Genomic DNA, 18,670 nt, shown 5'->3' with positions numbered 1-18,670 from the left:
TCTATAGTAACAATGTTTCTTGACAATAACCTTCATATTGTTGTAAAGTGTGTTTATTTCTCTTCATTTGTAAAGAACATGTATCTGTGGGAGGAGCATCACAGCTGAGGATGTGGGTTGATCCCATGAACAATATCAACCTGATTATTCTGCTGTTGATGCTGATTTCAGCTTCCTGGGCTTGTGTTTGGATTGAACCATTCTTCATGGGTGCAACCCAACGGGTATCTACCCCAGGAGGTACCTCCTGGGGTAGATACCTGTTGGGTTGACCCATTTTTCATAACCCCCATAAATACATGTTCCTTACAAATGTGTCTCCATTTAAAAGAGAAAAGTCTTTCTAACACAGTGATGCTGTTGTCAAGTTTGACCTCCTGTTCACTTTAATTCATCAAATGTTACAATATTAGATCAGGAATAAAATGTCCAACATCTCCATGAATACAAGGTTTCATGGGATGAGTCATTGATGGGGGGGATTTTGGGGTGAACTACTCCTTTAATCATTGTCATTGTTTAATATAGTTTAATCTGTTTTTATGCATTTTATGTAAATCACTTTGAGCTGCTTGCTTTGCATGAAATAATAAATAAAGTTTCTTTCAGAGACACCAATACTAGTGTGAGTGTTTCAATGAGTCTTACATGGTAAAAAAAAACATATTTACATAGAGTCCTATACCTAATTTTGAGGTATTTCTACTTTACTTGAGTATTTCCAATTTCTAATACTTTTACTTCTACTCCACTACATCTGAGAGGCAAATATTGTACTTTTACTCCACTACAATTATTTGAAAACTTAAGTCACTTTGTGAAACGTATATTAACCACTTCAGCCATGCATGGCTATTTGAAAATAGCAGATCTACAAGCTCACAACGCGTCGCTGTGCGACGTGTATTGTACTTAAGTACAATACTTGCGTAGATGTAACTTAGTTACTTTACACCACTGCTTGTAATGTAAAACATTTGAGTACTTTTTTTTAGCCATGGTTCACATATGACGCTCGTCTGTCACAAGCGTCATGGAACCACTTGTTCTTAGTTTGAGAATAATTTACATTCATAACCAGTACATCTACATAAACGTTCACATTTCAAATATAAAGTACTGACCCTTACGCCACAAATGTTACAAGTTGAGCCGCAACCGGTCTAAGTACCTGTATATTCTCTATTGTTCAATAAAAAGCTTTTTAATCTGATTGCCAGCCATTTCTTCCCAATTCTCTCCGATTCTTTTAACATAGCGACACTATTGGTTGGGATGTGTATTGCACTCTGATACATTACAAAAAAATAATATAAAATGGCCGCCGATTGGATTAAAATACTTTTTATTGAACAATACAGAAGATACGGGTACTTAAACCCAAGCGTTTCAACGTGTTACATCCATGGCTTGGGTCCAGTACTTTATATTAGAAATGTGAACATTTATGTAGATGTAAGGGTTGTAAATGTAAAAGAATCTTAAACCAGGAACCAGTGGTTCCATGACTGTCTCTGTGTGACAGTCATGTTTCAGGAGGACTGTATGGGATGCTTGACTTTGTCTCCAGCGTCTGCGTGACGTCACTCAGCAGCCAGGTCAAGATGGCGGCGGAGGAGAGCAGGCTGAAGCATCGTCTCCTAAATGACGGTAAAACACACACACATGACGTCACTGACGTCTCCTTTGACGTCTTTAAATCGTCATTTATAATCATGTTTACGACATGCAAGCCGGAGCCTCGTTTTTCCAGGCGGTCACCGAATGCTGTGTAACGTTGTGTGTGATGAGTGTAAGCTGCCGCGCTACACCGAAACCGGTGACCCGTCAAATCGAGTCGCGCCATTCGTTTTTCTATGTTCTGACACTCTGACGGTGACACGTTTCGGTGGGTCACAGAACTGTTTAAAACACACTCTGATAAATTAAATAATCTGATTTAAGAGCCGTTAAAAAAGAAGAAAAATAGCCGTTTATTCCGTTTAAAACTTGGTTTAATGCTCCCCCTGGAGGCGCAGCATTCCACGGGTCACCCGTGTCGGTGTGTCACCAGTGAGCTAAATGATGGAATCCTGTGTGTTTTGCACCCTGCTACAATATATTATTATTTATAATATTAATTATTATTATGCCATAATATTATTATTGTCATTATTATATTATAAATATATTATTATTACTTATATTATTATTATTATTATTATCAATATTATTATTATTATTATTCATAATCCTGTGTGTTGTGTACCCTGCTACAACATATTATTTATAATATTTAATAATGAATAAACATGAGCTGTGTCAAGGCTGTGTCAATGGAACTGGAGAATTTGACCAAAACTATGATTGGTTTATTAAAATGATCTAGCTGCTGCTAGGCAGATATAAGGCTGATTAAACCTGATTATTTATAAGAGGGTAAGCTACATTTATCCTACTTAAAGTACTGTATTGAGTACAATGTGTAGGTACTTTTACTTCACTACAGTATGTCCATTTAAAAATATATATATATTTATACTTTTACTCCTCTGCATCTCATAGACAAATATTGTACTTTTTTATTTCACTACATTTATTTGACAGTTTTAGTTATTAGTTACTTTGCATAATTAGATTATTATTACAGAACATAAATCAACCTCTTAAACGTCGTGTACGTTGGCTATTTGAAAATATCTGATCTACAAGCTCATAACGCGTTGTGAAATGTCAATAGTGGTGTTTGTCTGTGCTTTATGCCCATATATGGAGATTGCCGAACTCTCCCAACTAGACTGAAGTCCTGTTTCATTTCCGTAAGAAAATAAATAAATGAAAGATAAGAAAAAAGTATAAAAACAAAACCTGGTCCCTTCAATATCACCAGAAGCAGAGACGGGTATTTTAAATGAATCTAACATGGTTAAACTTGAGTGAAATATCCCTTTAACCACTTTAAACCTATATGTATGTAACCTCGGTCCCAGTCTCACTCATCTGCGAAATGAAGAGCCTGGTCACGACCTAAAGCAGCGAGTGTCTAGGAAGTCCTGAGTGGACAGATTTCGGTTTCCCCCGGAAACGATATTTTTTGACCAATCACAACACTCGTTTCATTCACGGAGAATGTTAACAGATTTGTAAAGCATCAACGTCATTTCCTTGGGCTGTACTTCCGCCAAATGCAACCATTTCCGGTTGTCAACTTCCTAGACAACCAACATCCCAGGTCTTGCCCAGGGTGGTTAAAGTGATGTACAACCATTTCTTTCCCCCTCTCACTACTTGTCTTGACCGAGAATATCCGATCTACAAGCCCGTGGATGCGTTGCGATATGTTTGCCCCAGAAATGTCACTAGTGGTGTGTGTCTGTGTGTGTGTGTCTGTGTGTGTGTGTGTGTCTGTGTGTGTGTGTGTGTGTGTGTGTGTGTGTGTGTGTGTGTGTGTGTGTGTGTGTGTGTGTGTGTGTGTGTGTGTGTGTGTGTGTGTGTGTGTGTGTGTGTGTGTGTCTGTGTGTATGTCTGTGTGTGTGTGTGTGTGTGTGGGTGTCTGTCTGTCTGTGTGTGTGTCCGTACACGTCCGTGTGTGTCCGTGTGTGTGTCTGTGTCTGTCTTCTAACCCAAATATGGAGATGGCTGAACTCTCCCGTCATACATGACTTGACGTCTCAACGACGCGTTGTGAGCTTGTAGATCTGCTATTTTGTACAACAACAAAAATCACGCGTTGTGAACTTGTAGCTCTGCCATTTGCAACACATTTTGAAATAGAATGTGAAAAATGGGGAATGTTTTTCAAACACAACTCTTGTACAAAATATCCTATAAATAAACACAATTAAAAGCAAACATAAATAAACACGAATCCTGGCACAAAATATTTTCAGATGGGGGTCCGCTTACAAATACATATTCATTTGGGGGTCCTTGCTTCCTAATGTTGTTTAAATCAGTGGTTCTCAAACATGTTAATACAAATAAGCAACTAAACTTTAGAAACAAGCCCCCCCTGCCCCCCCCCCCCCCCCCCCAAAAAAAAAAAAACACAGCCCACAAACCAATATTTACTAGCAACTTTACAGAAAAAACAACCGCAAAATTACTTATAATAAGCAGACTTGGCAACAGTGGTTCAAGGCTACATTTCTATTGTGATTTGTATTTAGTTTTGACTTCATGTTTTTCTCTGGGTTTGCTAGTTGTGTGTTAACATGTGTAATGTGATGCTTATGGAATATGACTGCTCTATTCTATTGTTCTCTCTGTAAGAGAGGAGCTGTGTAGTTTTATCAATGTATTGTGTGGTGTGATATGTCTCTGTATTGTGTATTTATGTGTTGTGATTTGTGTGTCCTGATGGCTGCTTGGGACACATATAGCATCTATCTATCTAGTTTTTTTAATTGTGAATAGTCAGGGGTGAGATTCAACAAGGTTTAGAAAAAAATAAACTAATGGCAGACCTACAACTTGTAGTTGTAGATATGTGACACAACTTGTAGTTGTGTCACATCTAGAGTTAGACCACGTGGCCCTCACATCTAGAGTTAGACCACGTGGCCCTCACATCTAGAGTTAGACTACGTGGCCCTCACATCTAGAGTTTAGGTCACTACGTGGCCCTCACATCTAGAGTTAGACTACGTGGCCCTCACATCTAGAGTTAGACTACGTGGCCCTCACATCTAGAGTTAGACTACGTGGCCCTCACATCTAGAGTTAGACCACGTGGCCCTCACATCTAGAGTTAGACCACGTGGCCCTCACATCTAGAGTTAGACTACGTGGCCCTCACATCTAGAGTTAGACTACGTGGCCCTCACATCTAGAGTTAGACCACGTGGCCCTCACATCTAGAGTTAGACTACGTGGCCCTCACATCTAGAGTTAGACCACGTGGCCCTCACATCTAGAGTTCAGGCCACTACGTGGCCCTCACATCTAGAGTTAGACCACGTGGCCCTCACATCTAGAGTTTAGGTCACTACGTGGCCCTCACATCTAGAGTTAGACCACGTGGCCCTCACATCTAGAGTTCAGGCCACTACGTGGCCCTCACATCTAGAGTTAGACCACGTGGCCCTCACATCTAGAGTTCAGGCCACTACATGGCCCTCACATCTAGAGTTTAGGTCACTACGTGGCCCTCACATCTAGAGTTAGACTACGTGGCCCTCACATCTAGAGTTAGACCACGTGGCCCTCACATCTAGAGTTAGACCACGTGGCCCTCACATCTAGAGTTAGACTACGTGGCCCTCACATCTAGAGTTAGACCACGTGGCCCTCACATCTAGTTTAGGCCACTATACGTATATAAAAATATACATTCAAAGATTTGCACACATTTTCACGATTTTTCAAAAAATAGCAGATCTACAAGTTCATAGCGCGGCACTCGGTGCCGCGCTATGAACTTGTAGATCTGCTATTTTTGAATAGCCAAAGTGAGCTTGTAGATCTATTCTGATAGACTCTTCTTCTGCTGCTTTCTCCTCACAGGAGGACGGCGGCTCCAAACCCCGGCGGCCTCCAAGACTAAGAGTCCGGGAGCTCTGCTGCTGGAGGCGGAGCTTGAGGAGGAGGAGGAGGAGTTTGATGACGAGGAGGAGGAGCTTGACGATGATGATGAGGAGGAGGAGGAGGAGCTAGAGGCGGGCCGTCCGGTGCAGATCGTGGTGGCGCACGAGGACCAGCACGCCTTCTCATTGGACGAGGAGGCCCTGGAGCTCCTCCTACTGCGCGATGACATCAGAGACCTGGGCGTGGTCGTGGTGGCGGTGGCCGGAGCGTTCCGCAAAGGAAAGAGCTTCCTGTTGGACTTTATGCTACGCTACATGTACAACCAGGTACCTGTCTGTCTGCTTCCTGTCTGTCTGTCTGCTTCCTGTCTGTCTGTCTGTCTGCTTCCTGTTGGACTTTATGCTACGCTACATGTACAACCAGGTACCTGTCTGTCTGCTTCCTGTCTGTCTGTCTGTCTGCTTCCTGTTGGACTTTATGCTACGCTACATGTACAACCAGGTACCTGTCTGTCTGCTTCCTGTCTGTCTGTCTGTCTGCTTCCTGTTGGACTTTATGCTACGCTACATGTACAACCAGGTACCTGTCTGTCTGCTTCCTGTCTGTCTGTCTGCTTCCTGTTGGACTTTATGCTACGCTACATGTACAACCAGGTACCTGTCTGTCTGCTTCCTGTCTGGCTGTCTGCTTCCTGTCTGTCTGTCTGCTCCTGTTGGCAGAGCTGGCAGGTTGGCCTGCGAGATCCTGCCAGTGTTGCCAGGTCTGCTTATTATAAGTGACTTTGGGCTTGTTTTCCTGTAAAGTCGCTTGTAAATATTCATAGTTGTGGGTTGCTTATGTCTGGGCTTGTTTCTGAAGTGTTGTTGCTTATTTGGGCTTTCAAGATTATTTTTGAAAATAGCTGATATAATAAGGCTCAAGTGATGAAACTGGTCGCTTCTTTCGGGGCTTGTTTCTAGACCTGGACACTTGTTTTGCTCACAGAATCTGGCAGCAGCGGGGCTTTTTCACTCTCATCAAAACAGAACACACACGTAGCATTCTCCACCAGCACAGGGCTAACGACGGGCTCTAGTCTAGTCGGGACCGACCGAGCAAGTTGGGTTTGTCATCGTTGGGTCGATAGAGCAGTGGTTCTCAAACTTTTTCATGTCAAGGACCCCCAAATGGACACTTATTAGCCCGCGGACCCCCATTTGAAAAGATACATTTTAAGGACCTCCAGTTTGACATGCATTAGGGCTACGGACCCCCATTTAATGGGAACCAAATGGACCCGTTAGGGTCCATTTGGTTCCATTTGTACACTCTCAGAGTTACAGACCCATAAGCAGGGGTGCACATAACAGGTGCGCATGCGCACCAAAAATAAAAAATGCGCACCACATCAGGCGACGCGAGGCGCTTTTGCGCACCAACAGCTGGGACAGGAATTTCCAAGCTTTTATTTTTTAGCAAAACTAAAAAATAAAAGCCTGGAGATCGAGGCTAGGAATTTACTTCCTGAAGCCACACTCACACAATCACTCTAAAGCACCCGTCGGTCGGCCCCATGTACAGCCATTAGGCACAGGGGTAGAGATATGACTCGCGTCGCCTCGCATCGCCTCGCATTGCCTCGCTGCGTGCACGCAGCCAGCAGCGGCTGTTAGAGGCACTCGTCACCGATGATGAACGCACCGTAATGGTGCAAAATATGCCGTGAACGTCCCAATCTGGCGGATAAAAACAGCGCAGCAGCACAGGGCACCAACCTTGGGGGCTTTGTCTAACAGCGTGAGAAAAAAAAAAACGGCGAAAATCGGCGGAATTTAGAAGCAGAGCGTCCTTTTTTTTCTGCCCCCCGTCTATCCATCATTTAGCTGGGGACCCCCTGGAACCCCCTCAAGTACCCCTGGGGGTCCCCGGACCCCACTTTGAGAACCAATGCGATAGAGGTCCCGACCAGACGTAACGGCGCTGTCTGCAGCAGAGGCTTTCCAGCGCTGAGTCTCTCTAAATGGGTTTGGGTGTAGAGCTGCCTCTATGCTGGGCTGCTTTCATTTTGAGTGGCTGTGGCTTCCACTGGAAATGAATGGTAGCCTGTAGCGTTGTATCTTCCAGTGTGAACGCAGCATAATAGTGCGTTCACACGGGCAGATTAAAAGATACAAAGATACTCAGCATCTTTGTCGCTGTGTTGCTTTGTATGTGTGTTGCTCAACGTGGTCGCTGACTCCATTAAACGTGCGGGACATCAGAGCTACAGTTGTATCTTTGTATCTGGAAGTTGAACCCAGCTCAACTCCAATTTGTATCTTTGTCGCTATAGAGCTACAGCTACACACGTAGGATGTATCTTTGTGTCTTCATGTCTCTGGTTTGCACTGTAAATGAATGGTAACTTGTATGTTTTAATCTGCTGTGTGAACACAGCATAAGGGTTTAGGTTGAATAAAGGACCTGTACGTGTTTCATCATCAAGGAATGTCAGTCATGTGTTCAACTGAGCAGTAAAGAGGATTTGGAGATCTAATCCTTCACTCACATTACCACACGCACGCACGCACACACACACACACACACACACACACACACACACACACACACACACACACACACACAGCACACGCACACTACAAGAGATTTATTGTTTATTGTTTAGTATGGCATTGGCGGTTGTGGCTCAGGAGGTAGAGCAGGTCGTCCAATGATCGGTGGGTCGGCGGTTCGAATCCCGGCTCCTCATGTGGAAGTGTCCTTGGGCAAGACACTGAACCATACATGGTCAACTGGCGGTCCGGGGGCCACATGCGGCCCCCACCTTCACTTAAAGGGATTCTAGGTAACTTTAAGCCTAAATTTAAAAATATTTATATATATATATTTTGATTTTTTCCCCCTCTATCAGCGACTATATAATGATGCTGGGGTGTTTTCCTGCATTGAAACACAGTCCTCTTTCTGAAATCCGTATTTTCCTACTATTTATGTTTTGACATCCGGGTATCCGGCTCTGTCCGGGACGTAAATGAAACGCACGCATGTGCGCGTCCGTGTGAACTGTCCTATCAGCGTCCTCGCTCAATGTTCTGTGATTGACAGCGAAGGTTGGTCAATCAGGTGGCGAGTTCAAGTGAAACCGAATGGAACCGAGTCCAGCCTGAGTGCACCCGAGCAAAAAACGAGCGGCAGCCATCTTGTCTATGCGCTATTTTTTGCTTCGGTTTTAAAACTTTAAAACGCTCTCAAACTTTTTTGAGGCACGGAATTTACTTTTAAGATATTGTTTCGATAGAATTTAGTTGTTTAACCTCATATATGTGGTCAATTAATCATGACAGAGCATATTTAAAAGTAAAAATTCAGAGAACCGGCAGGGGCGGGCAGTGACACGCATTGTATCCGAATAAAGCAACCTATTTTCGGCATGGCCCGTTCAGAAGTGGAGGGGCGGTGTTTGACAACAGTTTTTCTTTTTTTTTTTTATCTCTGAAGTTGCCTAGAATCCCTTTAATGAGGCCCGCAGGTTAATATCAGAATAGTGATATATTATTGATTTCAGCTGTTACAATTCCAAACATGCAAACATGACCCGCTTTAATTACTTCAGTCTGTATTAGTAGCTTAATGACTAGTACTAACATTCTATTGTCTTTTATATGTCCAATGTATTTGTATTTAAGTTCATAAAGTTAACATAAGAATAACATGAAATTAAGTTAAAAAAAAATACTTTTCAGGATTCCAATTAAAAAATAGCAAAAAAAAATCTGAATCCAAAAATTGCAAAAATAGCAGATCTACAAGCTTGCAATTTTTGTGTGACATAGAATGGAGAAGTACGGCAATAATTGACGAAAAAGGTTAAAATACAGAGATAAGAGGTTTCTGTACAGTATATGTAATGTGTTCCTCTGGAGTGAGTGTGTAAATATAGTGGCCCTCCACATCATCAAAGTTGCATCATCACCTCTGCACTGAACCCTGCGTTGCCTCCAATGAGTGGGTTGTGTGTGAATAGCACTATATAGCTTTGTGTGTGAATGTGGGAGGTGAGCCGCTTCATCACCCGTATGTATGAATGAATGAACCATTCACTGTAAACAGCTTTGAGAACTTAGAAAAGCTATCAAAATGTGATTCACTATCAACATCTGGTCAGGTGACCATCAGCGGTCCAACATGGACCCTTGATTGGATGGATTGTTGATTTGATTAGCAAGCTACACAACTAATGTGCTACCAAGCTACACACCAACGCGTCGCAATGTGACGCGTTGTGAGCTTGTAGATCTGTTATTTTCAAACATTTTAGTACTTTTACTTTTGGTACTTTAAGTACATTTTCATGCCAATACTTTTGTACTTTTACTCAAGTAACATTTTGAACACAGGCCTTTTACTTGTAACAGAGTATTTTTATATTGTGGTATTGCTACTTTTACTTAAGTAAAATATCTGAGTACTTCCACCACTGCTTAAATGTTTCAGAACTTGTTGCCTCCTCTGTTTGAAATTTTCACACATCTAACCCTGTGTGTGTGTGTGTGTGTGTGTGTGTGTGTGTGTGTGTGTGTGTGTGTGTGTGTGTGTGTGTGTGTGTGTGTGCGTGCGTGCGTGCGTGCGTGCGTGCGTGCGTGCGTGCGTGCGTGCGTGCGTGCGTGCGTGCGTGCGCGCGCGTGCGTGTGTGTGTGTTTTCAGCGTGCGTGCGCGCGCGTGCGTGTGTGTGTGTTTTCAGTCCTCCTGGTGGCTAGGGGGCGACGGCGAGCCACTGACAGGCTTCACGTGGCGGGGGGGATGTGAGAGGGAGACCACCGGCATCATGGCCTGGAGCCACGTGTTTGTGGTGGAGAAACCCGACAGCACCAAGGTCAGAGGTCACACTTCCTGTTTTACTGTCTCCGTGGAAACACTTCCTGATTTACTGTCTCCGTGGAAACACTTCCTGTTTTACTGTCTCCGTGGAAACACTTCCTGTTTTACTGTCTCCGTGGAAACACTTCCTGTTTTACTGTCTCCGTGGAAACACTTCCTGTTTTACTGTCTCCGTGGAAACACTTCCTGTTTTACTGTACCAAGTATATAATTAACCCATTAAGACCTGAGGCCGATTTAATGTCTTCTAAATCCAAACAGTTTTCTGACAAAGCATCAGTGGTGCCCAAACGTTTTCATGTCAAGGACCCCCAAAGTTATATCTATTTGACCGCCGACCCCCATCTCACAATATGTTGTTCCATGGACCCCCCATGAAGCAAAGAATAGAGTTAAAATGTTGCTGCCACTCAAAAAACTTTGAGTGGCAGCCGGGGCAAATCACCCCAAAACATGATTTAACAACTCATTTCCTGCCAATCGCGCATAAAGTCGTTCTATAAAAAAATGAGGCACGCTGTTTTAGGCACCGTAACACAGCTCTGTGATGATCCATGTCACTCAGAGAAGAAGTATGTGGATGTGACATCATTCCAAAAAACCTCACTTCCGCCCGCCCTGACTATGGGATTTTCAGAAAAACAGCTCAGCTGCTGTTTTTTGCATTGAAGCCACTGTTTTCAGCGAGCCACAGCCCCAACATGGCGGATCACGGTCGGAACGTTGTGGTTCGTCTGAACACACAGATCCCTCCTCTTACCCCTTCCCTACGCCTTTTTTATTTTATTGGAACACAATGTCGCCTCCACAGCGTTTCAAAATTCATGGGATGAAGGTAGTTACGCTGGCAAGGGGAGAACAAACCATGTTTAATACCTTGGCGGGTGATGTGTTAACCATCACAAGACCTGAGGCCGACTCCACGAATGTCTTCTAAATCCAAACGGTTTTCTGAAAAAGCTACGTTGCTTTCACAACGTTCGGCACGGCGACTCGCTGGCTTTAGCTCGCTCGGGGGTGCCTCTCGTAGCCTGGGACGGCACGCCTCCGTTCGCCGTCCAACACTATACTTTATCGGTGGAAAAAAATTGTCTGCGGTTGTTGGAAAAATAGTGGCGGCAGCGGGATTCGATCCCAGGAGGGTTGGGGTTGGCGGTTCAATAGGCACGCTACCGAGGCAGCTGCTGGAATGGGGTTTTGGGGCTGTATTAGAATGTGACCACGCCCCCACCAAATGGCCTTCCCAAGTCCAGTAGGGCGAAAGCCCCGCCCAGTGGCGAGGAAGCCCCGCCCGCTATGGTGCTTCCCAAGTCCTGTATAGTTCCATATACACCTACTGTACATATGCAGGGGTGCACATAACAGGTGCGCATGCGCACCCAAAATAAATAATGCGCGGCACATCAGACGACGCGAGGCGCTTTTGCTTACCAACAGCTGGGACAGGAATTTCCAAGCTTTTATTTTTTAGCAAAACTAAAAAATAAAAGCCTGGAGATCGAGGCTAGGAATTTACTTCCTGAAGCCACAATCACGCTAAAGTACGCGTCGGCCCCATGTACAGCCATTAGGCGCAGGGGGAGGGGACGCATGCTGCACGTGATTGTGTGAGTGTCGCATCGCCTCGCATCGCCTCGCATTGCCTCGCTGCGTACACGCAGCCAGCAGCGGCTGTTAGAGGCACTCGTCACTAGGGATGGGTATCGTTAGGATTTTTACGAGTCCGGTTCCGGTTCCGGTTCTGCTTATCGGATCCGGTTCCTATCGGTTCCATATTTCGGTTCCAAAATGGTAAAAAAATAAGAGGTCAAATGTTTATTTAATAGAGATGCACCGAATGGAAAATTCTTGGTCGAAACGAATACCGAATACAGGAAACACTTGGCCGAAACCGAATAGCCGGAAATTATTAATTAAAAAAAAATATATATACATTTTTTTTTACGTTTTTTGTACCATTGCTGCCATGGCTGTGCCTCTGTTGTAGAGCTACATGATTATGGCAAAACTTATCATAACTATAATGGGTCCATATTGAGATCAGTTATTTAAAAAAAAATGTATTTATTGTGTAGAATTATTGATTTACTATTGTATAGTAATAAAATACAATATGCCTCAAAACATTACCCTGCCATATTCAAGAAATTAAAACAAATATTGAATAGCCTAGCAAAAGGCATTATAATGTCTGCATTTGCATTATTGCACACACAGCCAAAATGCATTAATAATATTAGGTCTGCCATTCCTTCCTTTTGAAGAAGTCACTTTCAGTTTCACACAACACACACACACACACACACACACACACACACACACACACACACACACACACACACACACACACACACACACACACACACACACACAGACACACACACACACACACACACAATCAAACAGAAGCGTTCACAGCTGGTGTTAATTATTTAGCCCTGCGCGAGTTCTTAACTAGCGCTGGTTTTCCAACTAATGTTACACCCTCTGACATGTGGATTCTAGTTTTCAAGTTGACAACAGCAAATCTTGGTTACAAAGTTTGCAGGGCAGGTTATTCCTTTCCTTACTACTTCAGTTCAGATGGTGGTGAGTGAGGGGAGGGGGGGGGCGATGCGGGGAGGAATGAGGCTGGGCTGAGTGCGCCCGTAGAGAAGCAGCAGTGTCTACTCTTCCATACGGAGAGACGCTACTGATCTATACTTCTCCATACATAGGTGTTTTACCGGATTTGTGATTTTTGCTCAGATTGTGCTGTTTGTGTAGGACTTCTAACGCCTTTGTTTGAACGGCTTTTAGCGCATCTAGGAACCGATATGCAGAACCGAAATTACATATTTTGTTTGGGTACCCGGTACCGACAATTTCTTTATCGGTTCGGTACCGGAACCGTATTTCGGTACCCAACCCTACTCGTCACCGATGATGAACGCACCGTAATGGTGCAAAATATGCCGTGAACGTCCCAATCTGGCGGATAAAAGCAGCGCAGCACAGGCACCAACCTTGGGGGGTTCACAGAACGGCGTGAGAAAAAAAACGCGAAAGACGGTGGAATTTGGAAGCAGAGCCATGTGTACCCCTGTCTCATGTTGTATTGTGTTTCAGGTTGCAGTACTACTCATTGACACAGAGGGGGCAGTAATGGCATGTTGTATTGTGTGTTTCAGGTTGCAGTACTACTGATTGACACACAGGGGGCGTTCGACAGCCAGTCCACCATCAGAGATTGTGCCACGCTGTTCGCTCTAAGCACCATGACCAGTTCTGTGATGGTAAAATGCTTAATTAATAACTCTCGTTTGTTCTGTGATGGTAAAATGCTTAATTAATAACTCTCGTTTGTTCTGTGATGGTAAAATGCTTAATTAATAACACTCGTTTGTTCTGTGATGGTAAAATGCTTAATTAATAACGCTTGTTTGTTCTGTGATGGTAAAATGCTTAATTAATAACACTCGTTTGTTCTGTGACGGTAAACTCTGGTGACTGATATCGTCCCTACACTGTGTGTGTGTGTTTGTGTGTGTGTGTGTGTGTGTGTGTGTGTGTGTGTGTGTGTGCGTGTGCGTGTGTGTGCACAGGTGTACAATTTGTCTCAGAATGTCCAGGAAGACGACCTGCAACATCTCCAGGTGAGACACGCCCCTTTAGCACGTTAGCACGTTAGCATTGCCAAGTCGTTACGTTCGATGTAACGTTATTGTATTCATTTCTACCTCAGAGTTTTGTTAAAGGTGCTGTAAGTAGGGGTGTCACAGTTAATTATGACATAATCGCCTTATCACCATGATTTGAGATAATCACAGTATTATTTTGGGCATAATCGTTTCCTTGTTGAAAAATGTTGATATCTTTTCAAACATTTTCTATTAAAGGGGCTACACCATGAATTAAAAAAATATATATTATATATAAATATTGCCCCCTAATACGTTTTAAACAGGTTGTAAGCCTAAAAAACATCCAGATATTTTTTCTCACAATCTGACTGTCTGTCATTCCAAGCTTTTTCAGCTGCAATACCAAAACGTCCTATTGGGCAGGGGGGAGCTACTGAGCAATTCTGTCTGGCCATCGTCAATGCAAAATCTGTGCAAGTGACATCACTTGCACAGCCATTCTGAAATGGCCTGTTCAGACACGCCCATTCAGGAAATCCATGAAATGAGCATGAATGACTGAATGTTAAAAACAAATATTTTTTTGGGTACAAGAGACACTGGGGAGCCCAAAAAATACTAAAAACCTAAAAAAAAATGAAATTCATGGTGTAGCCCCTTTAAATGAAAAAAAACATCACATGGATGCAACTGGGACGTATCATCAGTGTTGTAGCCTGGAGGACGTATCATCAGTGTTGTAGCCTGGAGGACGTATCATCAGTGTTGTAGCCTGGAGGACGTATCATCAGTGTTGTAGCCTGGAGGACGTATCATCAGTGTTGTAGCCTGGAGGACGTATCATCAGTGTTGTAGCCTGGGGTCATCGGGTGTTTCGGGTCTCGCAACAACATACACCCTCGCCCAGGCGACCCAGCCGGGGTTAATCAAGCCCTGACTTACGTCCCAGTAGCTACTGTACCCACAGTCAGTCCTCTTAGTGAAAGACAGGACCACTCAGTCCTCTTCTCCGGAACTACTCTGCCAGGACTCAGGGGAGGCTCTGGCTCAGGGTTGTCTCCTGGCCGGGCTCCTCCTTCGTCTCACCAGGTCCAGGACCTGAGCACTGCGCCAGATCAGGTGCACCGCCCCCATCCAAACATTTCCTTCTGGCGTGATGGTTCCTTGGGCCGTGGTGGTACCGTACTGCAGGCTCCACTTGCGGATTGCTTGAATGGCCGTCCTAAAGGCCTCACCGTGGGTTTGTTGGGCTTCTTCCTCACGGAAGACACAGCCTGGGGCGCTGACCCATACTGCTCCATATATGTATATATATATATACTAACCCATACTGCTCCATATATGTATATATATATATATATACTAACCCATACTGCTCCATATATGTATATATATATATACTAACCCATACTGCTCCATATATATATATATATATATACTAACCCATACTGCTCCATATATATATATATATATATACTAACCCATACTGCTCCATATATATATATATATATATACTAACCCATACTGCTCCATATATGTATATATATATATATACTAACCCATACTGCTCCATATATGTATATATATATATACTAACCCATACTGCTCCATATATGTATATATATATATACTAACCCATACTGCTCCATATATATATATATATATATACTAACCCATACTGCTCCATATATGTATATATATATATATACTAACCCATACTTCTCCATATATGTATATATATATATATATATATATATATATATATATATATACTAACCCATACTTCTCCATATATGTATATATATATATATACTAACCCATACTGCTCCATATATGTATATATATATATATATATATATACTAACCCATACTGCTCCATATATGTATATATATATATACTAACCCATACTGCTCCATATATATATATATATATATATATATACTAACCCATACTGCTCCATATATGTATATATATATATACTAACCCATACTGCTCCATATATGTATATATATATATATATATACTAACCCATACTGCTCCATATATGTATATATATATATACTAACCCATACTGCTCCATATATGTATATATATATATATATACTAACCCATACTGCTCCATATATGTATATATATATATACTAACCCATACTGCTCCATATATGTATATATATATATATATACTAACCCATACTGCTCCCGGGATCTAACATAGTGTAAATATCAGTTCTATAATCTCAAAACGCATCACATCGCTATTTCCACTATTCATGTTGTTTTTCTAAGTATAAAGTTATTAAATATGTACGTTATGTGTCATATCTGCCGTGTGCAACTTTAGTTTACGAAGCCTAGAGGCCAAACAGAACAGAAATATAATTTCTATTCATAGTGTTCCAATAACGTTCAGCGACAGAAACGCAATTAAATTGTTTAATTGCTATTATTTGAGCAACAATTAATCATCAATTAAAACTTCATAATCGTGCCCATAAACAGCCCTAGTTGTAAGTGACATCATATCCTCACCAGGCCGGAACGCTCCTCCAATGCTCCAAATGTTCACATCAGCCTTTTATGGCGCACATTTTTGCCAAACACATTTTTTGCTACTACTAACTACAGACTGTGTTCAAACATCACTTAAAAAATATAATTACTGTGTTCTTCTCTGCAGCTCTTCACAGAGTAATGTGTGTGTGTGTGTGTGTGTGTGTGTGCGTGTGTGTGTGTGTGTGTGTGCGCGTGTGTGTGCGTGTGTGTGCGTGTGTGTGTGTAGCTCTTCACAGAGTATGGCAGATTGGCGATGGAGGAGGTCTATGAGAAACCATTTCAGGTACTGAACTCTGAGCTTGTAGATCGGATATGTTCAGTCAACGTCCCCCCCCCCCCCCCTACCCGAATTCAGATGCTGGTTGGGGTTTAAAGGAATACTTTTTTATTTTTTTGTCTCATTCCTGATTGATTTTCTTTTTTTTAACCTCAAAACAAAGGGTATTCATTAAATAGGGTATAATCATATTATTAAATATTCAAACAATATGTCTTCACAGAATCAAATGTTTTATGGTCATGATTCACCAGGATCCTGGATGGCTTGGTTCTAGGCTTAGTATAAAACTGATAATCGTCTGGTTGTTTAGAACCGGACTCAAGAACCACTGTGAAGGCCTAGCTGGGTTGTAAGGCCAGCTAGCCACTGAATATGCAATCCGTGATTAACTGGGTTGTAAGGCCAGCCAATCTCCTGGTACTCTGGAGAGAGTTAAGATGATCTTCGAGCGTCGCTGAGGACACTCCCCAACCAGGGCATCCAGCCACCCTCATACTGCTGTCTGTGCCCCTGATGTCACCACGGTGATGTCAGATAGCGTCAGACATCTCCATACATGGAGCTGCCCATGTCCGTCATGCCCAGTGATGTGTCAGTGATGTGTGTATTGATCAGTGATGTGTGTATTGATCAGTGATGTGTGTATTGATCAGTGATGTATGTATTGATCAGTGATGTGTGTATTAATCTGCACAGACGCTGATGTTTCTGATCAGAGATTGGAGTTATCCTTATGAACACGCTTACGGCCTGGAGGGAGGAGCCAGCTTCCTGGAGAAGAGGTTACAGGTACAGATTACATTACATTACAGGTTACATTATATTATAGATTACATTACATTAAAGATTACATCACAGATTGTAGAACAAAGAATATTTGAATATTTAATTATATTTAAATCAAATATTTGTTGACACAGAATGTAATGTTTTATGGTCATGAATCACCAGGAGGCTGCACCCTGCATGGCTTCAGGCGTGACATCGTTTATATTAATATTTTAGGAAATCTTGATGGGAAAAGTGAATGGGTTCTCTATCTGTGGCACCACAACATGGCTGCCAATGCTACGCCCTATTTTAAGATATTTTCTACAATGTGGATTGTCCTCGTGTGTGTGTGTGTGTGTGTGTGTGTGTGTGTGTGTGTGTGTGTGTGTGTGTGTGTGTGTGTGTGTGTGTGTGTGTGTGTGTGTGTGTGTGTGTGTGTGTGTGTGTGTGTGTGTGTGTGTGTGTGTGTGTGTGTGTGTGTGTGCGTGCGCGTGCGTGTGTCAGGTGAAACAGAACCAGCATGAGGAGCTGCAGAACGTACGTAAACACATCCACTCGTGTTTCAACTCCATCCGCTGCTTCCTGCTTCCTCACCCGGGGTTAAAGGTCGCCACCAACCCGCACTTTGACGGCAGACTGAGAGGTAAAGAGCATGTGGAGCACCCAGGGGTGATGATGTAACTTTGATGATGCAGAGGGCCTCTATATTTACACACTCACTCCAGAGGAACACATTACACATACTGTCAGAGTGCAGACACATCTTATCTACGTATTGTCGCCATTCTATGTCACACAAAAGTAACAAAAGATCTACAAGCAGATCTACATCTCTCATCTAACTAAAACTAGGATGATAGAACATATCACTCCAGTTCTAGCTTCACTACACTGGCTCCCGGTTGTTTTTAGGATTGATTTTAAAATTATTTTACTAGTTTATAAAGCTCTAAATGGTCTGGCACCTTCCTACCTCTATGACTGCCTAGAGAGATATGTTCCAAACCGGCCCCTCAGGTCTTCAAGTGCTGACCTGCTGGAGGTGCCTACAATGACATATAAAAAACATGGTGAAGCAGC

The 18,670-nt window shown here is 42.8% G+C and overlaps 1 protein-coding gene across 1 annotated transcript in view; it reads left to right on the top strand.

The window, feature by feature from the left end:
• The first annotated feature begins 1,599 nt into the window (after positions 1-1,599).
• Positions 1,600-18,670, top strand: part of LOC311062314 (atlastin-2-like) — a 31,631-nt gene continuing 14,560 nt past the window's right edge. Inside the window, exons 1-8 of the mRNA XM_084081241.1 lie at positions 1,600-1,650; positions 5,485-5,831; positions 10,226-10,357; positions 13,533-13,637; positions 13,947-13,997; positions 16,766-16,822; positions 17,516-17,608; positions 18,095-18,233. Coding sequence (XP_083937367.1) covers positions 1,605-1,650; positions 5,485-5,831; positions 10,226-10,357; positions 13,533-13,637; positions 13,947-13,997; positions 16,766-16,822; positions 17,516-17,608; positions 18,095-18,233 — 970 coding nt within the window. The 5' untranslated portion in view covers positions 1,600-1,604. The remainder of the gene's footprint in view (positions 1,651-5,484; positions 5,832-10,225; positions 10,358-13,532; positions 13,638-13,946; positions 13,998-16,765; positions 16,823-17,515; positions 17,609-18,094; positions 18,234-18,670) is intronic.

Source organism: Gymnoscopelus microlampas, assembly GCF_963454915.1.
Source record: "Gymnoscopelus microlampas genome assembly, chromosome: 2".
Classification (NCBI taxonomy): domain Eukaryota; kingdom Metazoa; phylum Chordata; class Actinopteri; order Myctophiformes; family Myctophidae; genus Gymnoscopelus; species Gymnoscopelus microlampas.
The sequence above is the reverse complement of the archived record's forward strand: the minus strand, read 5'-3'. Positions and strand labels throughout refer to the sequence as shown.